Source organism: Ananas comosus, linkage group 1 (assembly GCF_001540865.1).
Source record: "Ananas comosus cultivar F153 linkage group 1, ASM154086v1, whole genome shotgun sequence".
Taxonomy (NCBI): Eukaryota; Viridiplantae; Streptophyta; class Magnoliopsida; order Poales; family Bromeliaceae; genus Ananas; species Ananas comosus.
In genome coordinates this window covers 20,083,933-20,102,108 of record NC_033621.1, presented here as the reverse complement: position 1 = coordinate 20,102,108, position 18,176 = coordinate 20,083,933, and the positions used below count along the sequence as shown (strand labels likewise).

The window sequence follows — 18,176 nt, the reverse complement described above, 5'->3', positions numbered from 1 at the left end:
GAGAGAGAGAGAGAGAGAGAGAGTTCAGCTACTATATATATTTTTATGAGTATAAATCCCTTTATATTCATAAGTTTTCGATCGTTAGATTTATATCCTTTTGACCATTTTCATCCGCTAAATCATACTATTCAACGAACCACCCACTCAATCTTAGGGGATCACTATCATTCTAATCGCACATCCAACGGCTGAAAATTTATAAATATAAAAAGGTATATATTTGTAAGAGTATAGTAGCCCGAGCCTATATATATAGAATTTGGTTATTATACTATTAATAGCACAAACCGCATGCTATTAGGTTTTCGGTCTTTGGATGAAGGGATGTGCGGTAAGGATGATAGTAGCCCCCTGGGGTTGAGTGGGTGGCTAGTTGAATAGTATGATCTAACGGATGAAAATGACTAAAGGGATAGATCTAATAGTAGAAAACTTGATAGCATCAAATGCTTGGTACTATCGATAGTATAATAGCCGAACTCTATATATATATAGGCAGATCTAACGGCAGAAAACTCAATAGTACAAAGCGCTTAGTATTATCAATAGTATAGATAGTATAGTAGCCGGACTATATAGAGAGAGAGAGAGAGAGATAGAGTCCGTCTACTATATTATCAATAGTATCAAATGCTTGGTGTTATCGAATTGTGTGCCGTTAGATCTACCTTTTTGACCATTTTCATCCGTTAGATCATATTATTCAACTAACCACCCACTCAACTCTAGGGGATCACTATCATTTTAACCGCACATCCCTTCATCCAAAGACCGAAAACNAGCGGCTCCGGAGGTGCTAGTGCGAGAGTCCCAACACCCAGAAGCCCCGCAGTCGCAAGACCTCCTGGAGCAGTCATCTCCGTCAGCGTCTCCTGAGACATCACACACTAAACACCCCCTGGTATGACCGGGGCTATCACACTCGTCGCTCTACCGGCTACAAAGTGTACACCTGTCGGACCTGTATACTCTCATCGAACAGGGGCTCGTCGTGAACCACGATGGTACGAACAGGGGCTCGTCGGGCTATATATATATATATATATATATATATTTCTTCTCTCTCTCTCTCTCTCTCTCTCTCTCAGGCCGATGATACGATAATTATCGTACTTCGTGAACCACGATGGTTCAAAAGACGGTAGTCTAGATGGTAAAACTAGTAAAAGTGGGCAATCTAGTATGATAAGTTGGTTGGTGGGTGAGTTGGGAACCCCCGGGTGTAGTAGGACTGGCGTGTAGAGAATTAGGTTACCGGTTTTTGAACCATCGTGGTTATTGAACCACGATAATTATCATATAATCGAATCAAGATATATATATATATATATATATATATATATCTCACTCCGATGATACGATAGCCTTCATGCCTCGGAAGGTACGAAGGTCCACCAAAAGCTACAACGCTGAAAGTTTAGCAGCTAACCGAGGCAATTTGAACTAGATCTCATAAACCTCATGGATCTTTTATTTAAAATAATAAAAAGCTATAGTAAACGGATCACTAGCTTACCCGAATTTTAGTTGTTTAAAATTACCGGTATCACTCGGCAAACGTTCAAATTGCCACATCTTTATAGGTTTAGTGCACTTTAAAACTATCTTTTAAGAAATATGATATATTTTGTTCTAGTTATAGAAACTAAATTTTAAAATTACAGTATAATAATGTAAAACATTCTAAAAATAAAAGTCGGTAACTAAAACTCGGGGAAGCAAGTGATCCGTTTACTATAGCATTTTAGCATTTTAAATAAAAGATCCATAAAGTTTATGAGATCTAGTTCAAATTGCCTCGGCTAGTTGCTAAGCTTTCAGCGTTGTAACTTTTGCTCGACCTTCGTGCCTTCCGAGGCATGAAGGCTATCGTATCATCGGAGTGAGATATATATATATATATATATATATATATATCTTGATTCGATTATATGATAATTATCGTGGTTCAATAACCACGATGGTTCAAAAACCGGTAACCTAATTCTCTACACGCCAGTCCTACTACACCCGGGGGTTCCCAACTCACCCACCAACCAACTTATCATACTAGATTGCCCACTTTTACTAGTTTTACCATCTAGACTACCGTCTACGCCTGCTGCTCGACTGCCCTCCATCATCTGGAACCGGGCACTTCCTATCTTGACTTTGCCCCGGCACCTAAGCCTGCTCACGGATCGATACATCACCTCTCTCCACCCACAAGGCCTGCTCAATCGACGCATCCAAGATCCTCAACCTCTGCGCCTGTACCAACAGGAAGATCTCTGGCATCAAATCTCCCTCATACAGATATACCTTGTGGGCTTCATCCCTCGCTACAAACGGCACACAGTTCAAATGCCGAGTAAACTTACGGGTGTACTCCTGAACTAATCGCTCTCTCTGCTGTAGCTTCTTCAGGTCCTCCTCGAGTTTCTGCTTCACGCTGTTTGGGAAATACGCCCCGTACAACATTCCTTAGAACCCATCCCACTTCATCTGTAATGCCACCAATCCTCGCATCTGCCTCATCCCCCTCCACCAAGAATGCGCATCGCCAGTCAAACAGTGCACTCCCAAATGTACCTGCTCCCGCTCTGGTATGAACAACTTCTCAAATAACTTCTCCATCGCGCTCACCCAGCCCACTACAACTCAGGGCTCCGTACAGCTACCGTCAAAGCGCGGAGGATCAAACTGGCGAAAATGAGCAAGCCTCTCAGTTATTCGCTCCTGCTCAGCCTCAGACATCTGTGACGCCTCTCGAGAGAATGTAGCTGGCGCTGTAGGAACTGTCATTGGTGAGAGCACAGCTGTGGCTGGTGCGGCCACTCAAGTAGTCGGTGGTGGAGCTGACTGTTCTGGTACTCTATGCGCTGTGCTCGGCAGTAGAGTAAATGTCTCACATATCCTCTGTAACAGTGCCCTCTGCTGCCTCGTCACCTCAGTCAGAGCAGCCAACTACTCTCTCAGATCAGGGGGTGCACTCGGCCCTACCTGATCAGGCATCTCAGCTGGTGCAGGACGGTCTCGTGTTGACGGTCGACCTCGGCGTCGATACATGGTTACCTGAAATCAAAATAAGGGTCAGATACAAAACACAATCAACTCTCGACCCAATCAAACGAAAGTCTAGAAGGCCGCCCCTATTTCTCCTCAAAATTATGCCGTCTGCAGCCGATATAGTTTTCTTGGCCGAAACAGACACTCCTTCAGTCACTCACTCTACTCTAGGAGTTAAAACAATTCAATCGCTGATTTTCGCAAAAAATCATACCTCTCGCGTCTTGCCTTCTTAAGGTTTGCCAAGTTTATGGTTTCTAAGTCCCAACGACCTAATTCTAAGCTTTGATACCAATTTAATCTGTCACGTCCCGAATTACACGTTTTTCCGGACACGCCAACAGACCCATGGTAGACATAAAAATTTTTTCTGTATACGAAGCGATAGTTGTACCTGTAAATAAAGCCAAACTACAGCCACAAGGTAAAGTCCTACTAAACTGAAAACATATATATATAAAAATCTCGAGGGGTTCCAGTACATACAAAATGTCTATTCCATAATCTAATTAAATATTTAAATTATTATTTATTGCTTAAATCATAAAATAATTAATTAATTTATTATTTATAATTAATTATTAATAATTTAAATGCATTTTTTCATGAACTAATACTTATATTGATAAAGCACTAATATTTATATTAATCTAATTAACTCTTTTACTAGTTTTTGGCTAAAATAATTTACTAACTAATTAAAAAATTAAATTATTTTTATATTTAATTAATTAATTAATATATTTTTATTATTTTAGACAATATTCATAGCTAATAAATTTATTAATTTAATAAATTTATTAAATTATTTTTAAATTATATTTTGATATTAATTAATTAGATAAAATAATTTTAATTTAAAATTATAACTCTTATTTCCTTTGTTTCAATCTAACCATCCAAATACTATTTAGTTTATTCTTATGAACAACCTAATTTTCATCCAAACGTAAAATTAGTATAGTTGTTGCTTATATCTGAATTTGTATCTATTTTTAAAATAAATAGTTGTTATTTATACCCGAATCAAATGCAACCTAAAGTTAGAATGACCGTCCCATATTAAGTTTCTTTTTTTTTTTTTTTTTTTTTTTTTTTTCCCTCTTCGTCGGGCTTCCGTTCGGATTTTTTAAAAACCAAAAGCGCGGGATCGGTTCAAGTGTTCTCAAGAAACCAAAGTGAACCGAACCGGACCGGACCGAACCGTGTCGTCCCGGTCCCGGGGCACTATTTACACCCCTTTCCCTCTTTTCAACGTGCCCGAGCGGAGACTCTATGCAATGTAATGTTCCCGCGAAAACCACAGAGCCTCCTCCTTCTCAACAAAGCGCGCCTTTTGCCTCCCACAAACCCTAAACTTCTCCACCTTTCTCCCAACCCACCACCACCGCCACTGCCACCGCCGCAAGCGTCTCTTCCCCTCCGCACTTCGATCTACAAACAACTCCTCCGACGCTGCGCCGATACCCGCTCTTTGATCCTCGGTAAGCTTCTCCATTCCCACATGATCAGGACCAGCTACAAGCCCACCATCTTCATCCACAACAATCTCCTCGGCGTGTACTGCAAATGCCGCGATTTGGCCAGCGCATGCCAACTGTTCGATCGAATGCCTGTTAGGGACGCCGTCACGTGGAATTCGCTCATCGCTGGCTATTCGCAAATGGGTTCCGCCGCAAAGGCGCTAGATGTGTTTAGACGTGCATGGGATTCGGAGGTTCCGCTCGATCGGTTTAGTTATGCCGGCGCCCTCGGTGCTTGCGCCCAAAGTGGGGATCTGATGAAGGGGAGGATACTTCATGGCATGGTTGTGGTTAATGGGTTGTATCGCCGTGCTTTTATAACCAATTCGCTCATCGATATGTATTCAAAGTGCGGCATGATCGATGATGTGAGGTTTGCGTTTGATCGCGCGGATGAACTTGACGAGGTATCGTGGAATTCGTTGCTTTCAGCTTATGTACGAATTGGGTGGCCGGAAGTGGCCGCAAATATTCTCGTCTGGATGCACCGGTCTGGAGTGAGGCTTAATAGTTTCGCGCTCGGTGGGATCCTCAAGGCTTGCACGGGCTTTGATGATTGCGAGGAGGTCCGGAGGATGCTACATGGTTGCGTGATTAAAATTGGCCTAGACTTGGATCTCTTTGTGGGGAGTGCTATGCTCGACATGTACGCGAAGAATGGAGGATTGGAGGAAGCCATTAAGGTCTTCGAGTGCATACCCAATCCAAATGTGGTTGTGTTCAATGCCATGATTGCAGGATTCTCACGGCTTGGGAATGAAAAGAACGTTGAAGCAAAAATCGAAGCTTTAAGACTTTTCGCGGAGATGCTCCGGAGGAGGATGAGGCTATCGAAGTTCACGTTTAAGAGTGTACTCGAAGCTTGTAACTTAACCAACTCGATAAGATGTGGAATGCAAATTCATGCCCACATTATTTTAAATGGGCTTCAAGATGATGAGTTCATAGGGAGTGCACTGATAACATTGTATTCGAAGTTGCGGTTGATTGATTGTAGCTTAAGATGTTTCCATCTGACTCCTAAAGATCATAGCTTCACTTGGACATCCATTGTTACAGCTTATATTCAAAACGAGCAATTTGAAAGGGCATTGCACTTGTTTAAAGAATTTCTAGCCCAAGAAAGAAAACCTGATCAGTTTATTATATCAAGTGTGATGAATGCCTGCTCAGACTTGGGCACAACTTGGGCTGGTGAACAGATGCAGGGATATGCTGTGAAATCTGGACTTGATAAATTTACTGTTTATGGTAACGCGCAGATTAACATGTATACCAAGGCTGGGGATATTGGGGCTTCTATTAAGACATATGAAGAAATTGATTGCTGGGATATTTTCTCTTGGTCTATGATGATCTTAAGTTATGGGTTTCATGGATATGTAAGAGAAGCTTTAAAGCTCTTTGAGAAGATAGAGGAGTGTCAAATCGTGCCGGACGAAATGACTTTTCTTGCTGTTCTTACTGCTTGTAGCCATGGAGGACTTGCAGATGAAGCATTTAGGTAAGAACATTTTTTTTGCAAGATGGAACTAAACAATTATTTTTGAGAGATCGAGCTATATATTTAGGTTGTTTCACATGTTAAGCATTTGAAATAACTGCTGTTATTAGGAAGTCAGTACGTTTATACAGGTCAGATTAATTTAGGTGCCAAACAGTGGAATATTATGGAACTTCTATAGACCCCATCATTGTTATTGGAAAGTGAATGACCTCATAGATATGTGTTATGATTTGATTGTCATGTCATGCTAAATGTTAAAGTGAGAGTTAGAGAGAAAAAAACATGGAAAGGTTGGGTCACATTAATAGAGCGCAAGGCACCTTACTTGAAGGTTAACGAATAGAGGTCTGTACTCGCTCAATTTGGTTGATGCTTTGCGGCAAACCTGATTGAGCTGAAAATTTTAGTTTTCTGATTTCTGAAGCTGAACAGAACTGAACTGAAGCTAACCAAACCAAGCAGCAGTAGAACCACAATAGCACTAAACCTGAGAAAATTTTGTTTGGTTTGGTATTGGTTTGGGCCTTGTCCTCGAACTTTTTGAGTCTAAATTCTTTTACTTCTTTAAGTTGTAGGTTTTGTGGTTCAATTGTAATAGTGTCTAAGCATACAAGTCTATGCCATTTAATGATCCAACTTAAAGATATAAATATGTGTATTGTAAAGATATCTTATTCTAATTTATGCAAATTATTCAGTTTACTCTTCTTTGGATTCTTAAAGTGGACGGAATGAAACTTTCACCTTGAACCAGAACAAATTAAGAAAATGTGTTGTGGGTGATTAGATCTACATTGCTTAAGGTTGAGACTTGAAGTAACACCGCCAATGCCGGTCCCAAGCCCGGATAAGAAAGGTGGAGGGTTCGAGTCTCATAGAATCAAAACAAAAGTAAGTGCAGACCATGTATTAAGAGTTTAATACCAATGTATATAACCCTCAAGACCTCACTTTTTGGAGCCTTCAACTTATTTTCTTCATTTTTAGTATTCATTTTTGTTGCATCCTCTGTACATTATGGCTAACCACATAGTTTCAAAGTTAAAAGATACTGTATTGCTTGAGGTAAGTTTTGAATTTTCTTCTAGTTCCTGAGTACTGAGGTTTGACTTCAATTTCATTGGCATAGTTCCAATTTAAACAATTTTGTTTCCTGATGTTTGTTCCACGTAAGTTAGTATTTCAATCATCTACTGTCAGATTTAAGATGCCACATCAATCATAGTTAGACAGTTAGACTTTGCTTCGCTAAATTTGAAACTTTGAGGGATATGTTGTATGCAGGCTCCAAGCACTAAATTGTTAAAACATTGGCAAATTTCGCACTAAAACTCTTTTTCTTTTTTCTTCCTCCTACTTGCAGGTACTATGAAAGCATGATAACAGACTATGATTTATCTCCAAATGTGAAGCACATGGCCTGCATTGTTGATCTTCTTGGTCGGGCTGGGAGGCTTGCCGATGCAGAGGGGTTCATAATGAACTCAGCCTTCGAAAATGACCCTCTAATCTGGCACGCATTATTACGAGCCTGCTGCTTTCATGGAGACAAGGAAAGGGGAATACGCGTAGGAGAGAGGCTAATGATTATTGAACCCTTCTCATCTTCATCATACATGTCATTGTACAACATGTACTTGGATGTTGGGAAAGTATCCATGGCGATGAGAACAAGAGGGTTGATGAGAGAGAGAGGAGTGGGAAAAGAAATCGGCATGAGTTGGATTGAGATCGGACAGTTGGTCCACACTATTACTGCTGGAAACAATTCATATAGTATAGATGATCAAGTTTACGCCAAGCTCAAAGAAATGATGGCCAGGGTAGAAGGGAAGATGGGAAATGTGGGGCTTCAAATTTTTGAGTTCCAGAAACAAAGTGAAAAGTGGAAGGAAAATTTAATAAACGGCCATGGCGAGTTAATGGCAGTGGTTCTCGGAATGTATAATTTGCCACAATCCGTCACTATAAGAGTGATGAAGAACCAAAGAGTATGTGGGGATTGCCACACTATATTGAAGTTCTTATCAGAAGTAGAAGGACGGGAGATTGTGCTTAGAGATCCGTGCCGGTTCCATTGGTTTAATTCCGGCTCATGCTCTTGTGGGGACTACTGGTAACCAAAAGAGAAACAGAGAGTGGCATTCTCTATCGTGAAACATTTGCCATTGCATGAAGCTACAATAAAAAGAAATGATCAAATAAAAGGCCACATTTGCTACTGTTTCCCTTTCCTTATGTCTCAAATCCTATGCAATTGAAAGGGCCAGCAACAGGTGGATTGTTTGTGGTATAATACTACAACAAGGATAAAAGAGCACCATTTGGCTATGTATCTAATCGCAGAAATCAAGTTCAAAAAACAAAGCAAAAGAAAAATAGGAAATGGAACCAAACAAGGCCATTCTTCGATAGTAACGCAAAGGTTGATCAGGCAATGCTCCTTTTGTATAGCAAACAAGTGATTAAGTGAGTTAACATGACAAACATGTGCAAAAATAAGTAAATATATTTATATCTTGATGAGATATATGATCGCATCCTGCCGGACGAAGAGCTGTGTTGCAGACTGTATGTTACATGTCGATGATCAGATTCAGATGGGAGATGAGCTGATTTTTCTTTTGTCTTGTCTTTTTTTTTTTCTTTCATTTCTATGCAGTGGATTAGGGACAGATTTATGTCTGCTCAAAAGGAACAGAAAATTTTAAAGAATACACATGTATATATATATATATACAAAATGAGACACTGGTTAGAAACTTATCATTTACAATAACAATCTCCTCGGTGTGTGATTTGCTTTGATTTCTATGGGTATATTGATATTTTATGGCACTTGCTTTATTGCTGCGAATACTATTTGAAAATTTGATCGATTTTTCGCCAAAGCTGGATATAGGCAAAAGTTCTTGATTTTAATTTTGCATATACGACCTGTACGATACAAAACGCAAATAATTGTCTATTATTTTGAAGACATTGAAAAGAAGGGGGAAGCTGAAACAACCTTATTTGCAAGATTTTAATGAAAATGTCGCTAATGCTTTTCAAACAGCTAGGGTTGCTGTCGAGTACTTTTGGAAACACTTATTTTTTGAATGTATTATGTACCCGATAAGCTGGGTTGGTATTTATTTAAGAATATGATTTATAAACTTCATTTTGACCTATGGGCTTTATGGGTGGCCTAGATTTAAATAGACTTTACCTGAAAGCTTGTGGATTATTTACTATATGTGAGTTTAGTTCTACATGAAAAATTCATGACATGTAGCGATATCTTATAATATTAAATTATCTATAAGTCATTTATGTAGGTGATAATGAGAGTAGTGTCATCTACTAAACATGTGCACACACGGGCACCTTGGCCAAGCTGTACGTGGTCTTAGTTACTTGGATCCGTTCACCTATACTTAAATCTTTTTTTCTTTTTTTTTTTCTTTAGGGGTTTTATTATTTTTAACTTATCCTTAACGGGAGGATGGTTATATACATGCTTAATATGAGTATAACCTTTTTAGAGTATTGTCAAAATCATGACCTGAATATGGTCAAAATAGCTGTTGGACCTGGCCTCCTATTGGCTAGCTAAATACTTAATCTTAACCTGAGTATAACCTTTCCTGCGTATGGTCCAACGGCTAACCTAAGTATCGTCAAAATAGCTGTTGGACCTGGCCTCCTATTGGCTAGCTAAATACTTAATCTTAACCTGAGTATAACCTTTCCTGCGTATGGTCCAACGGCTAACCTAAGTATGGTCAAAACAGTCGTTGGATCTGACCTCCTATTGGCTACCTATCATAGTAGCTTTCATTGGCTGCACGCGGCGGTGCCTATCACTATGGGAAGAGTACCGAAGCGGTACATGATTTTTTTTGGATATACATCTTCTTCTACACTATATACATCTTCTAAAATTTACTCTATTTTGCTAGATATTTGAAAGTCTACTTGCTTCGTATTGTGCTAGCCTAGAGACATGCCGACGAGGTAGCTCGTGGTCATTGTATCACTGGAAGTGATCGCCGGAGCCTCACATATGGAGGAACAATCTGACAATACTTTGCACGTCTCGACTCACAAGCTTTATCTAACCATTTTATCTTTAAAGTATTTTGCCATTGATTCTTGCAAGCATTTTTCAAAAGAGCTATTTAAATATTTTTAAATCAAAATAATTAATAAAGTTTATTTCTAATGAAAAAATGGACAGATTTCGTCAAAATTTAAATGAGATTACATTATCATTATTTTCTCTTAACCTAAAGGTGCCCCTATAGCTCAGTGGTAGAGCGTCAGTCTTGTAAACTGAAGGTCTGTAGTTCGATCCTGCATGGGGGCATTTTTAATTTCTTTTTTTCATTCATTTTTTTAAACCCCTTTCTTTGTTGCAATGTGATTCCTACACTTCAGTTACAATTTGATTCTTAAACAAATTTTTTTTTTCCAACTAGAGGGGAGTAAACTAAAAACATTTCAATTTTCTTTAGGTACACATTAAACTTTTGAAATTCACTTTTCAACATCAAAATAGTTTGGTTAATTATGTCTAAAGTGGCAAAACCTACATCTCACATCCGATTCATTTACCGGTGGGACCTATTGTGGCAATATATGGCGACAATTTTTGTCGCAATTGTAGACATTTGACAGTGATATTTTACATATTTGGAGACGACTTTAATCGCCACCGAATGATATTTATCTTGTAGTGTTCTTTTGTGTTTACCTCTATAATTTAATTTCCATCACAACAAAATAATTATTATAAAATAAATGTAATAGATATCATCATAGTCTCATATATTCCTTTTTTAAACATCCATCGTACGGGCACATTTGCTAATATGTATGTGTTGAAAACTGAAAGGATCATTCCTTATGCATTATCAACACAGATGTATGGAATAGAGAAAATCAAACAGTAAAAGAAATAAATAAAGAAAAAAGATATCCGAATTTTTGTGCTTCGGCAATTGCCTATGTTCATGGGGAAAGACTAGAGAGAGAGAGAGATGTATTCAACTATACGAAAAAAAAAAAATATACAAAATTCACATCTTATGTTTTTTCCAGATAAAAAAATTACGAGCTTGATGGCGAACTCCACCTTTCTGTTGTTCCGACGAAAACGGAAAGAAATACCGAAATGAGCTTTCCGTAAAACTGTAATCGAAAAGATTAAATTAAAGAAGTATAGAAATCTATGACCATATCCTTTATGCAGTTACTTCAAAAAATCTGAACCACTGAGGCAGCTGGTTAAGAACCTTCGCTCAGCTGCCAACTTCAATCCCGACATCGCAAGCTAGGCCGCCTCTCTTCAGCCACCATACAGCCATCCGGCACAGGCCGGGCGCTTAATTAGCTTATATCATATGGTAATTAATTGAGCCACACTTCATGTATGCTATATTAAGTCAACTTTATTCTACTCCTAATTAAACTCCAACTTGAATTAGGAGTAGCTTTCAGTAACAGAGCCTCAGTCCGAGTCGTGTTTAAACCACCATGGAATCCATCAATAGAAATAAATTTGATATCCTATCTAATTATTCCATAAACCCGGTGCATAATAATAGAAGAAGATATATTTCTTAACATTCTTTATCTTGATTTCTTTTGTACTTTATCAATTTCTCTTATCTTATCGCCTTTTCTTCCTTAGGAATTTCGATAATAACAGTCATACAGCTAGTTAGGCTTTTCGATAATAACAATCATACAGCTAGTTACCTAAGTTTAGACAATACTTAGGCTTCTTCCCTATTGTCGGTTCACCAATCAGCTTGTACAAATTTTCTTTATTCTCTCTCTTCATGACAATCGTATTACTCTTTTTTATCTTGACAACTCCACCTAACAGCCAATAGAGTCAAGAATATGAAATGATATAAGATTCAACCTGAGATCCAGAATTTATCTTATATCCTCAACATCTTCACTACACCATCAAACATCTTTATTTTCAATATTCCGATAATGACAATCACTACAAGAATTAGTATTTTTAACGACTAAGTTTTAACGATGGAAGTGAAATTTGGTCGTTAAAGGCATACAAAAATAGGATTCACGCGCGCCAAGGCGAATTAACTAGACTTTTACCGACTAATATTGTTTTGGTCGTTTTATGTGAGGCTCATCCCGTCGTTGTTGGTGCAGATTTGGCGCTTTTATTTTGGTTTACCGCTGAATTTTTTGGCCGCCCGCACACACAACCTCCTGTTTGCTAATTAACAGAGTAACCCACTCCTCTCTCTCTCTCTCTCCCTCTCCCAAACACTCGTGCCTCTTCATCTTCCCCATTCTTTCCCTTTCCCACCTCCACAAGCAATCCCAACCCTACCAGAAGCCGCATCCAACAACCCAGTTTGTCAGCGCGCGCGAGTCCTTCATTGGCCTCTTCGCTTCCCCCAGCGACCACCACAAGAAGACGAGGACTCTCCCTCCCCTCCACAAACCCTAACCCCAACCCTAACTCCTCCTCCCTTCGATCTCTCCGTCGTCGTCGTCCTCCGTCGCCACGGCTTCATTCCCTCACCACCGTCTCCGCCCTCCAGGTGGAGCGGCGCGACGCCGTCGAGCCTGACACCAACCCCCGCTCTCCTCCTCCCGCTTTGCCCTGCCCTACCGAATCGAGCACGGCTTCGACCTCCACCGCCTCGAGCCGGGGCTCCCGCTCATCATCGGGGCGTCAACATCCCCCACGATCACGGGTGCAAGGCCCACTCGGATGGTAATTGGAATCTAGGGTTTCAAAATTTTGGGGGATTATTCGGGGGGATCGTGTTGATTGGTGATATTTGGTGCAGGGGATGTGCTGCTTCATTGCGTGGTGGAAGCGATTTGGGGAGCGCTGGGGCTTCCTGATATTGGGCAGATCTTTCCCGACTCTGATCCCAAGTGGAAAGGCGTGGCTTCTTCGGTCTTTTTGAGAGAAGCTGTAAGTTTAATTGTTATTTGTTCCTTCTCTTCTTCTTCTTTTTTTTTTTTTTTTAAAGATGTGTTTATATGTTCTTCTTCAATCTAACTAACTGATTGCTTTTTATACGATACATAAGTGGTAAATCTTTCTTAATGTCTAGATTCTTTCAAGAACTGAGGATTTTCTAGGACTGGGTGTTTTTTTTCATTCAAACCTAATTTTGAATTAGAGCCCAAAATCCTGCATATCCCTTTTTTTTTTTTTTGCCCATTTAGGATATTCCATCCTTCTATAATATGATATTTATATCACTTTACCAAGTAGGTTGAGATTTCGATAATGCTCTTCCTGTTACTATGCAAAGGATTTGGTTGGTTTATGGAGTTTATTATTTTCTTGACCAAAATTTCTCTGTTTTTTAGTTTGCTTATCTCACACTTTCTATCTATATATGTTTAGAAAGTGATGCAATTTTAATTTATGCTTTCAAAGACTACTAGGCTCTTGGTCAGTTGTGGTTTGGTTTGGGAGGCACAAAAAATTTTTGAAGATCTTGAATTGGAAGACGGACTCTCAGAAATTGAATCGAATTTGGAGAAAATTGAAAGAGATTGCCGTATTTGTCATCTCGGTTTGGAAACTGCGGCTTCTGAATCAGGTTTTGCGATTGTGTTGGGCTGTTCTTGTAAAGAGGATTTAGCTGTTGCTCACAAACAATGCGCGGAGACTTGGTTCAAGATTAGAGGAAATAAGTAAGACCAATTGATTCAACTGTAGTATCTGTTTTGATTTTCCTTTGCATAATTTGTTAATTTGAATATTTTTGCCCTGCTTTTCCTGCAGTAGATATGCATGAGATTATGCCTGCATTTGGGTTTAGGTTATGTTGTTTATGATTGATCAGTGATAGCCACTACATGTAGTTCGTGTACACATGAATGGTTATGGAATCTAACCAAATTGTAGATTGAAGCAGATATGATTGATCAGTGATCAGTGATAGCCACTTATTCTTTATTTTCTACAGTCCTTCACTCTTTCCAAAGCCAAATTGTAGATTGAAGCTATTTTCTCTTCTTCATCTTCTTCAAGGTTTGTGTTTTTTTATCGAATTTCAATCAATTGTTAATTTTGATGATCACTACCTACTTATCTGTTATTGAAATATCGAGAGCGGATATGTAATTATGATTTGTCCTTTTGATTTTGATGTTAAACAATGTAATTCTTTCTATCTTTTATTTTAGTTGAAGAATGTTTTGGGCCACAACGTCATAACCATATTATTTGTCATGGTGGTGGCTTAAAGCCTAATGACATGAAAAATGTTGAAACTAGAGCTAAACTTCGTGAAACTCAAAGAGAAAATGATTCGCTTAAGAGCCGTATGGATGAAATGGAAGCCGAAATAAGAATGATTAAGGAAATGTTTCAACGCCAACATTCCAATGGTCCACCTCCTCCTTCATCCGAAAGATAAACAATGTAATCTTATTTATATTGATTTGCAAAATTTTTGCAGGTTTATAGTGGTATACAAAAGTTGTTTTAGATTTTATGAGTTGTTTATTTGCTATGTTGTTCAAAATCTATTTGCATGATTTACTTTTATATTGTTTTAACTTTTACACCATTTTCTTTTTTGTAGGTAGTTCATCGTGATTTTTAGGACAAGAAAAGACAATGAATTGCAAGCTCTCTTTTTTGTTTCTAAGCGGACCCATTTTGGAGAAATGATGATAGTTGTTGACTATATATGTAATGATGATATTTAGTACTTTGTTTTTCTTTTGGTGAATGTTGACTATATATGTAATGGTGTGATGGAATTGAAACTATATGTAATAGATGAATGTTTTGGACAAAAAATATGAATATTGTGGATGCTAATTACTTCAATTATTAATGAAGTTTTATCATACATCTAAAAATTGTGGATTTGTTGTAAGTTTGTTTATATGTGTGTGTATATTTGTATTTATATTATTGTGTATTTCAAGTATTTATGTGATTAAAAATAATAATTGGTTAAAAATAAATTATGATCTCAAATGCAATATGTATATTATTAACGACAGGGAGAGTGGTCGTTGTTATATAATCTTCTTTTATAGCTTGTGATATGCTTTTAACGACCGAATATGTAGTCGTTAGTTATAATAACGACGAAATGTTTGGTCGTTATTAACACAATGAATATGATAATTATACTTTTCATAATATCTGTTACGATGGTAGAATTGGTCGTTAATGTAAAATAGAGTAGTTACTAATGTTACTAAATAACGACGACAAATGATTTGGTCGTTAGTGATCTATAACGACCGGCGGTTGATTTTGGTCATAACTGTTTTTAACGGCGGAAGCTTTTACGACGGGTCACGACGGTTAAATTGTCCGTCGTTATTGAATAGTAACGACGGAATTATGTGTTTATAACGACGGTTTATCCTTTCGTTAAATAAAGTATTTCCTGTAGTGAATCTTGCAGCTAGTGTTATTATCCATCATAACACTCCTACCTTCACAAGATTTGTGAGTATCAAACAAAGACATGTTTGGAGTAATGTAATAAGAATAATGCGAATCCAATATTCAGTCTTCAACTGCTGCAATCGAAATCACCATGCAAGGTCTACTTTGAGCTTGTCTCCTCCGCTCGATATTGCCACATCCACCGCTGCATCTCCAGCAACTGCATCTCCGTGATCTTTTGGAACCTAACTACTTTTCCTTTCATTCTGACCGTGCTTTTGTTTAAAACGTATAAGTTCCAACACTAGTTCGCCTCGCACATGACCTAATCTCTCTTTCGGACCCTTATAGCTCCACTTGAAGCTTAAAAAATTTTCAACACTTCGAGTCTAACGCACCTAACAAGATCAAATTTTGCATCAACCTAGGAACATGCCGCATACTTGTCAGCATTCTCACAACTGTATCGTGCATTCGAATCTTCGCCATACCAACTTTCAAAACTTTGCAGTTCGTCTCATTCCTCATAAGAGATTTTCCACCTCTAATCGCCTTATAGGTAGCAAAAAACTATTTTTCCAGACGAACATGAAAAGAACATGCCAAATCAAGCAGTCACATCTTATCCGAAGTTTTAGCATTGTCAGTCGTTGCATATAGCACATGAGAATCGATTATCTTCGATTCTGCTGTCTATGTCGTCACTGATGTCTCCTCAACCTGGTTGATGATAGTTTTTTTTTTTTTTTTTTTCTGTCACTTTAGCTCCTTAAGATCATTATGAAGTTTTCAATAAGCACATGACCTAATCTCTCTTTCGGACCCTTATAGCTCCACTTGAAGCTTAAAAAAGTTTCAACACTTCGAGTCTAACGCACCTAACAAGATCAAATTTTGCATCGACCTAGGAACATGTCGCATACTTGTCAGCATTCTCACAACTGTATCGTGCATTCGAATCTTCACAATACCAACTTTCAAAACTTTGCAGTTTGTCTCATTCCTCATAAGAGATTTTCCACCTCTGATCGCCTTATAGGTAGGAAAAAACTATTTTTCCAGACGAACATGAAAAGAACATGCCAAATCAAGCAGTCACATCTTATCCGAAGTTTTAGCATCGTCAGTTGTTGCATATAGCACATGAGAATCGATTATCTTCGATTCTGCCATCTACGTCGTCACTGATGTCTCCTCAACCTGGTTGATGATAGTTTTTTTTTTCCTTCTGTCGCTTTAGCTCCTTAAGATCATTATGAAGTTTTCAATAATTGCGCTTTATGTGCCCTTTCTTATAATAGTAGAAGCACTCTATCTTGGATAGCGGCTTTTTCTGCCTGTATCCGATTAACGATGTGTCTACATTCTTCTTCGATTTCACCATCAGATCTGTATCCCGGGTCTACGTGTTGGACTACTTAATAATCTCTCACATCTCATTAGCGAGAAGCTAACCTAGAGCAAGTAGCGAAAGGCTTGATGGTTGGTACCCGAGATCCCAAGTTCGAATCCTAGTTAATTCACATTTCCAGCTAAATTTATTTCTAAATGAAATAAATAAAGTGGGTAGCATCCTACCTATCTCTAAAAAAAAAAAAAGAAGAAAAAGTAAAGCTCTCTTTCCTCGATAAAACTTATTTCCAACAAAAGGAATTTTTTGTAGTTTTACAGGGAACCAAAGAGTCCCTTATGCCAGAATACTCTAGTTTATTAGATCATTAATGGTAAGAATGCACAGAGGCCCTCTCAATTATAGGCAATTTTCAAATAGACCTCTTAACTTTTAAAATTTTTTGATTGAGACCCTATCAAATTCATTTTTTAAAAAAAATTAAGTAATTTTAGCAGGAAAAAATAAAAATAATTTTCTAATTTATTGTTTATTTCACCAAATTTAATAATTGTAATTGCTGTTTAGCAAAACGAACTATATCAATTAACTATTAGTAACTAATAGAATTATTAAATATAATAAAAGTTTTGAGAAGTGCTTCAATACACCGGCTTATTTAAATCTAACAGTTTATTTTCGGAGGATATGATTGACTCTTAAATATTAGTAACCTACTCAACAGGTTACCGATTAAAATCAATTATAAGCACAATTTTGGAAAATACATGCTAATCAAATACAAAATTAATAGTTTCCAATAGTTCATTACCTTATTTAATTTGTTACTTACCAAATTAGATAGTAGCTAATTTTGTAAGTAACTAACCCTGAAATTAAAATTTAACTTGAGTTTTAAATTTATATTTATTATAATATAAATTAAATTTTAAATGAGTAACAAATTTTAAATTCTAATTGTTAATTCAATATTAAAGTAACATAAAGCTTCAAAAATGTTAATCTATTTTAAATTCGAGTTTAATTTACACTGTAGTTATAAACCCAACTTTTATTTTTTTTAAGTAAAAAGTTTCTATTTTTGAAAATAAAATTCAAATTATTAATTCAATATTGAAACAGCATTAAAGTTCAAAAATATTAATCAAATTTAAATTTTAAATTTGGATCTAATTTGAATCTATGTCATTATTATTATATTTTGTAAATTTTATTTTCAGCCGTTGATTTTGGGCCTCTCGTTCACTAGGCAAATGATATGTAAAATCATAAATTTATTTCTAGGATCTTCAAATACTCTAGATCAAGTTTAACGGAGCCATCGACGATTCG

General features: G+C 37.5%; 1 protein-coding gene and 1 non-coding gene across 2 annotated transcripts; both read left to right on the top strand.

Moving 5' to 3' along the window:
• Nucleotides 4,300–8,889, top strand: LOC109708864 (pentatricopeptide repeat-containing protein At3g13880-like). Its single transcript, XM_020230755.1, has 2 exons — nucleotides 4,300–6,078; nucleotides 7,445–8,889. The coding sequence occupies exons 1-2, from the start codon at nucleotides 4,337–4,339 to the stop codon at nucleotides 8,199–8,201; spliced, it is 2,499 nt and encodes an 832-aa protein (XP_020086344.1). The 5' UTR covers nucleotides 4,300–4,336; the 3' UTR covers nucleotides 8,202–8,889.
• TRNAT-UGU lies at nucleotides 10,361–10,432 on the top strand. Its single transcript has one exon. It is a non-coding gene; the product is annotated as a tRNA-Thr (tRNA).

Bases quoted from the DNA above. Each gene is read 5' to 3' on its own strand.
- LOC109708864 (XM_020230755.1), top strand. From the start codon at position 4,337: ATGTTCCCGCGAAAACCACAGAGCCTCCTCCTTCTCAACAAAGCGCGC. The intron at 6,079-7,444 runs GTAAGAACATTT...TCCTACTTGCAG, and splicing joins CTTGCAGATGAAGCATTTAG to GTACTATGAAAGCATGATAA.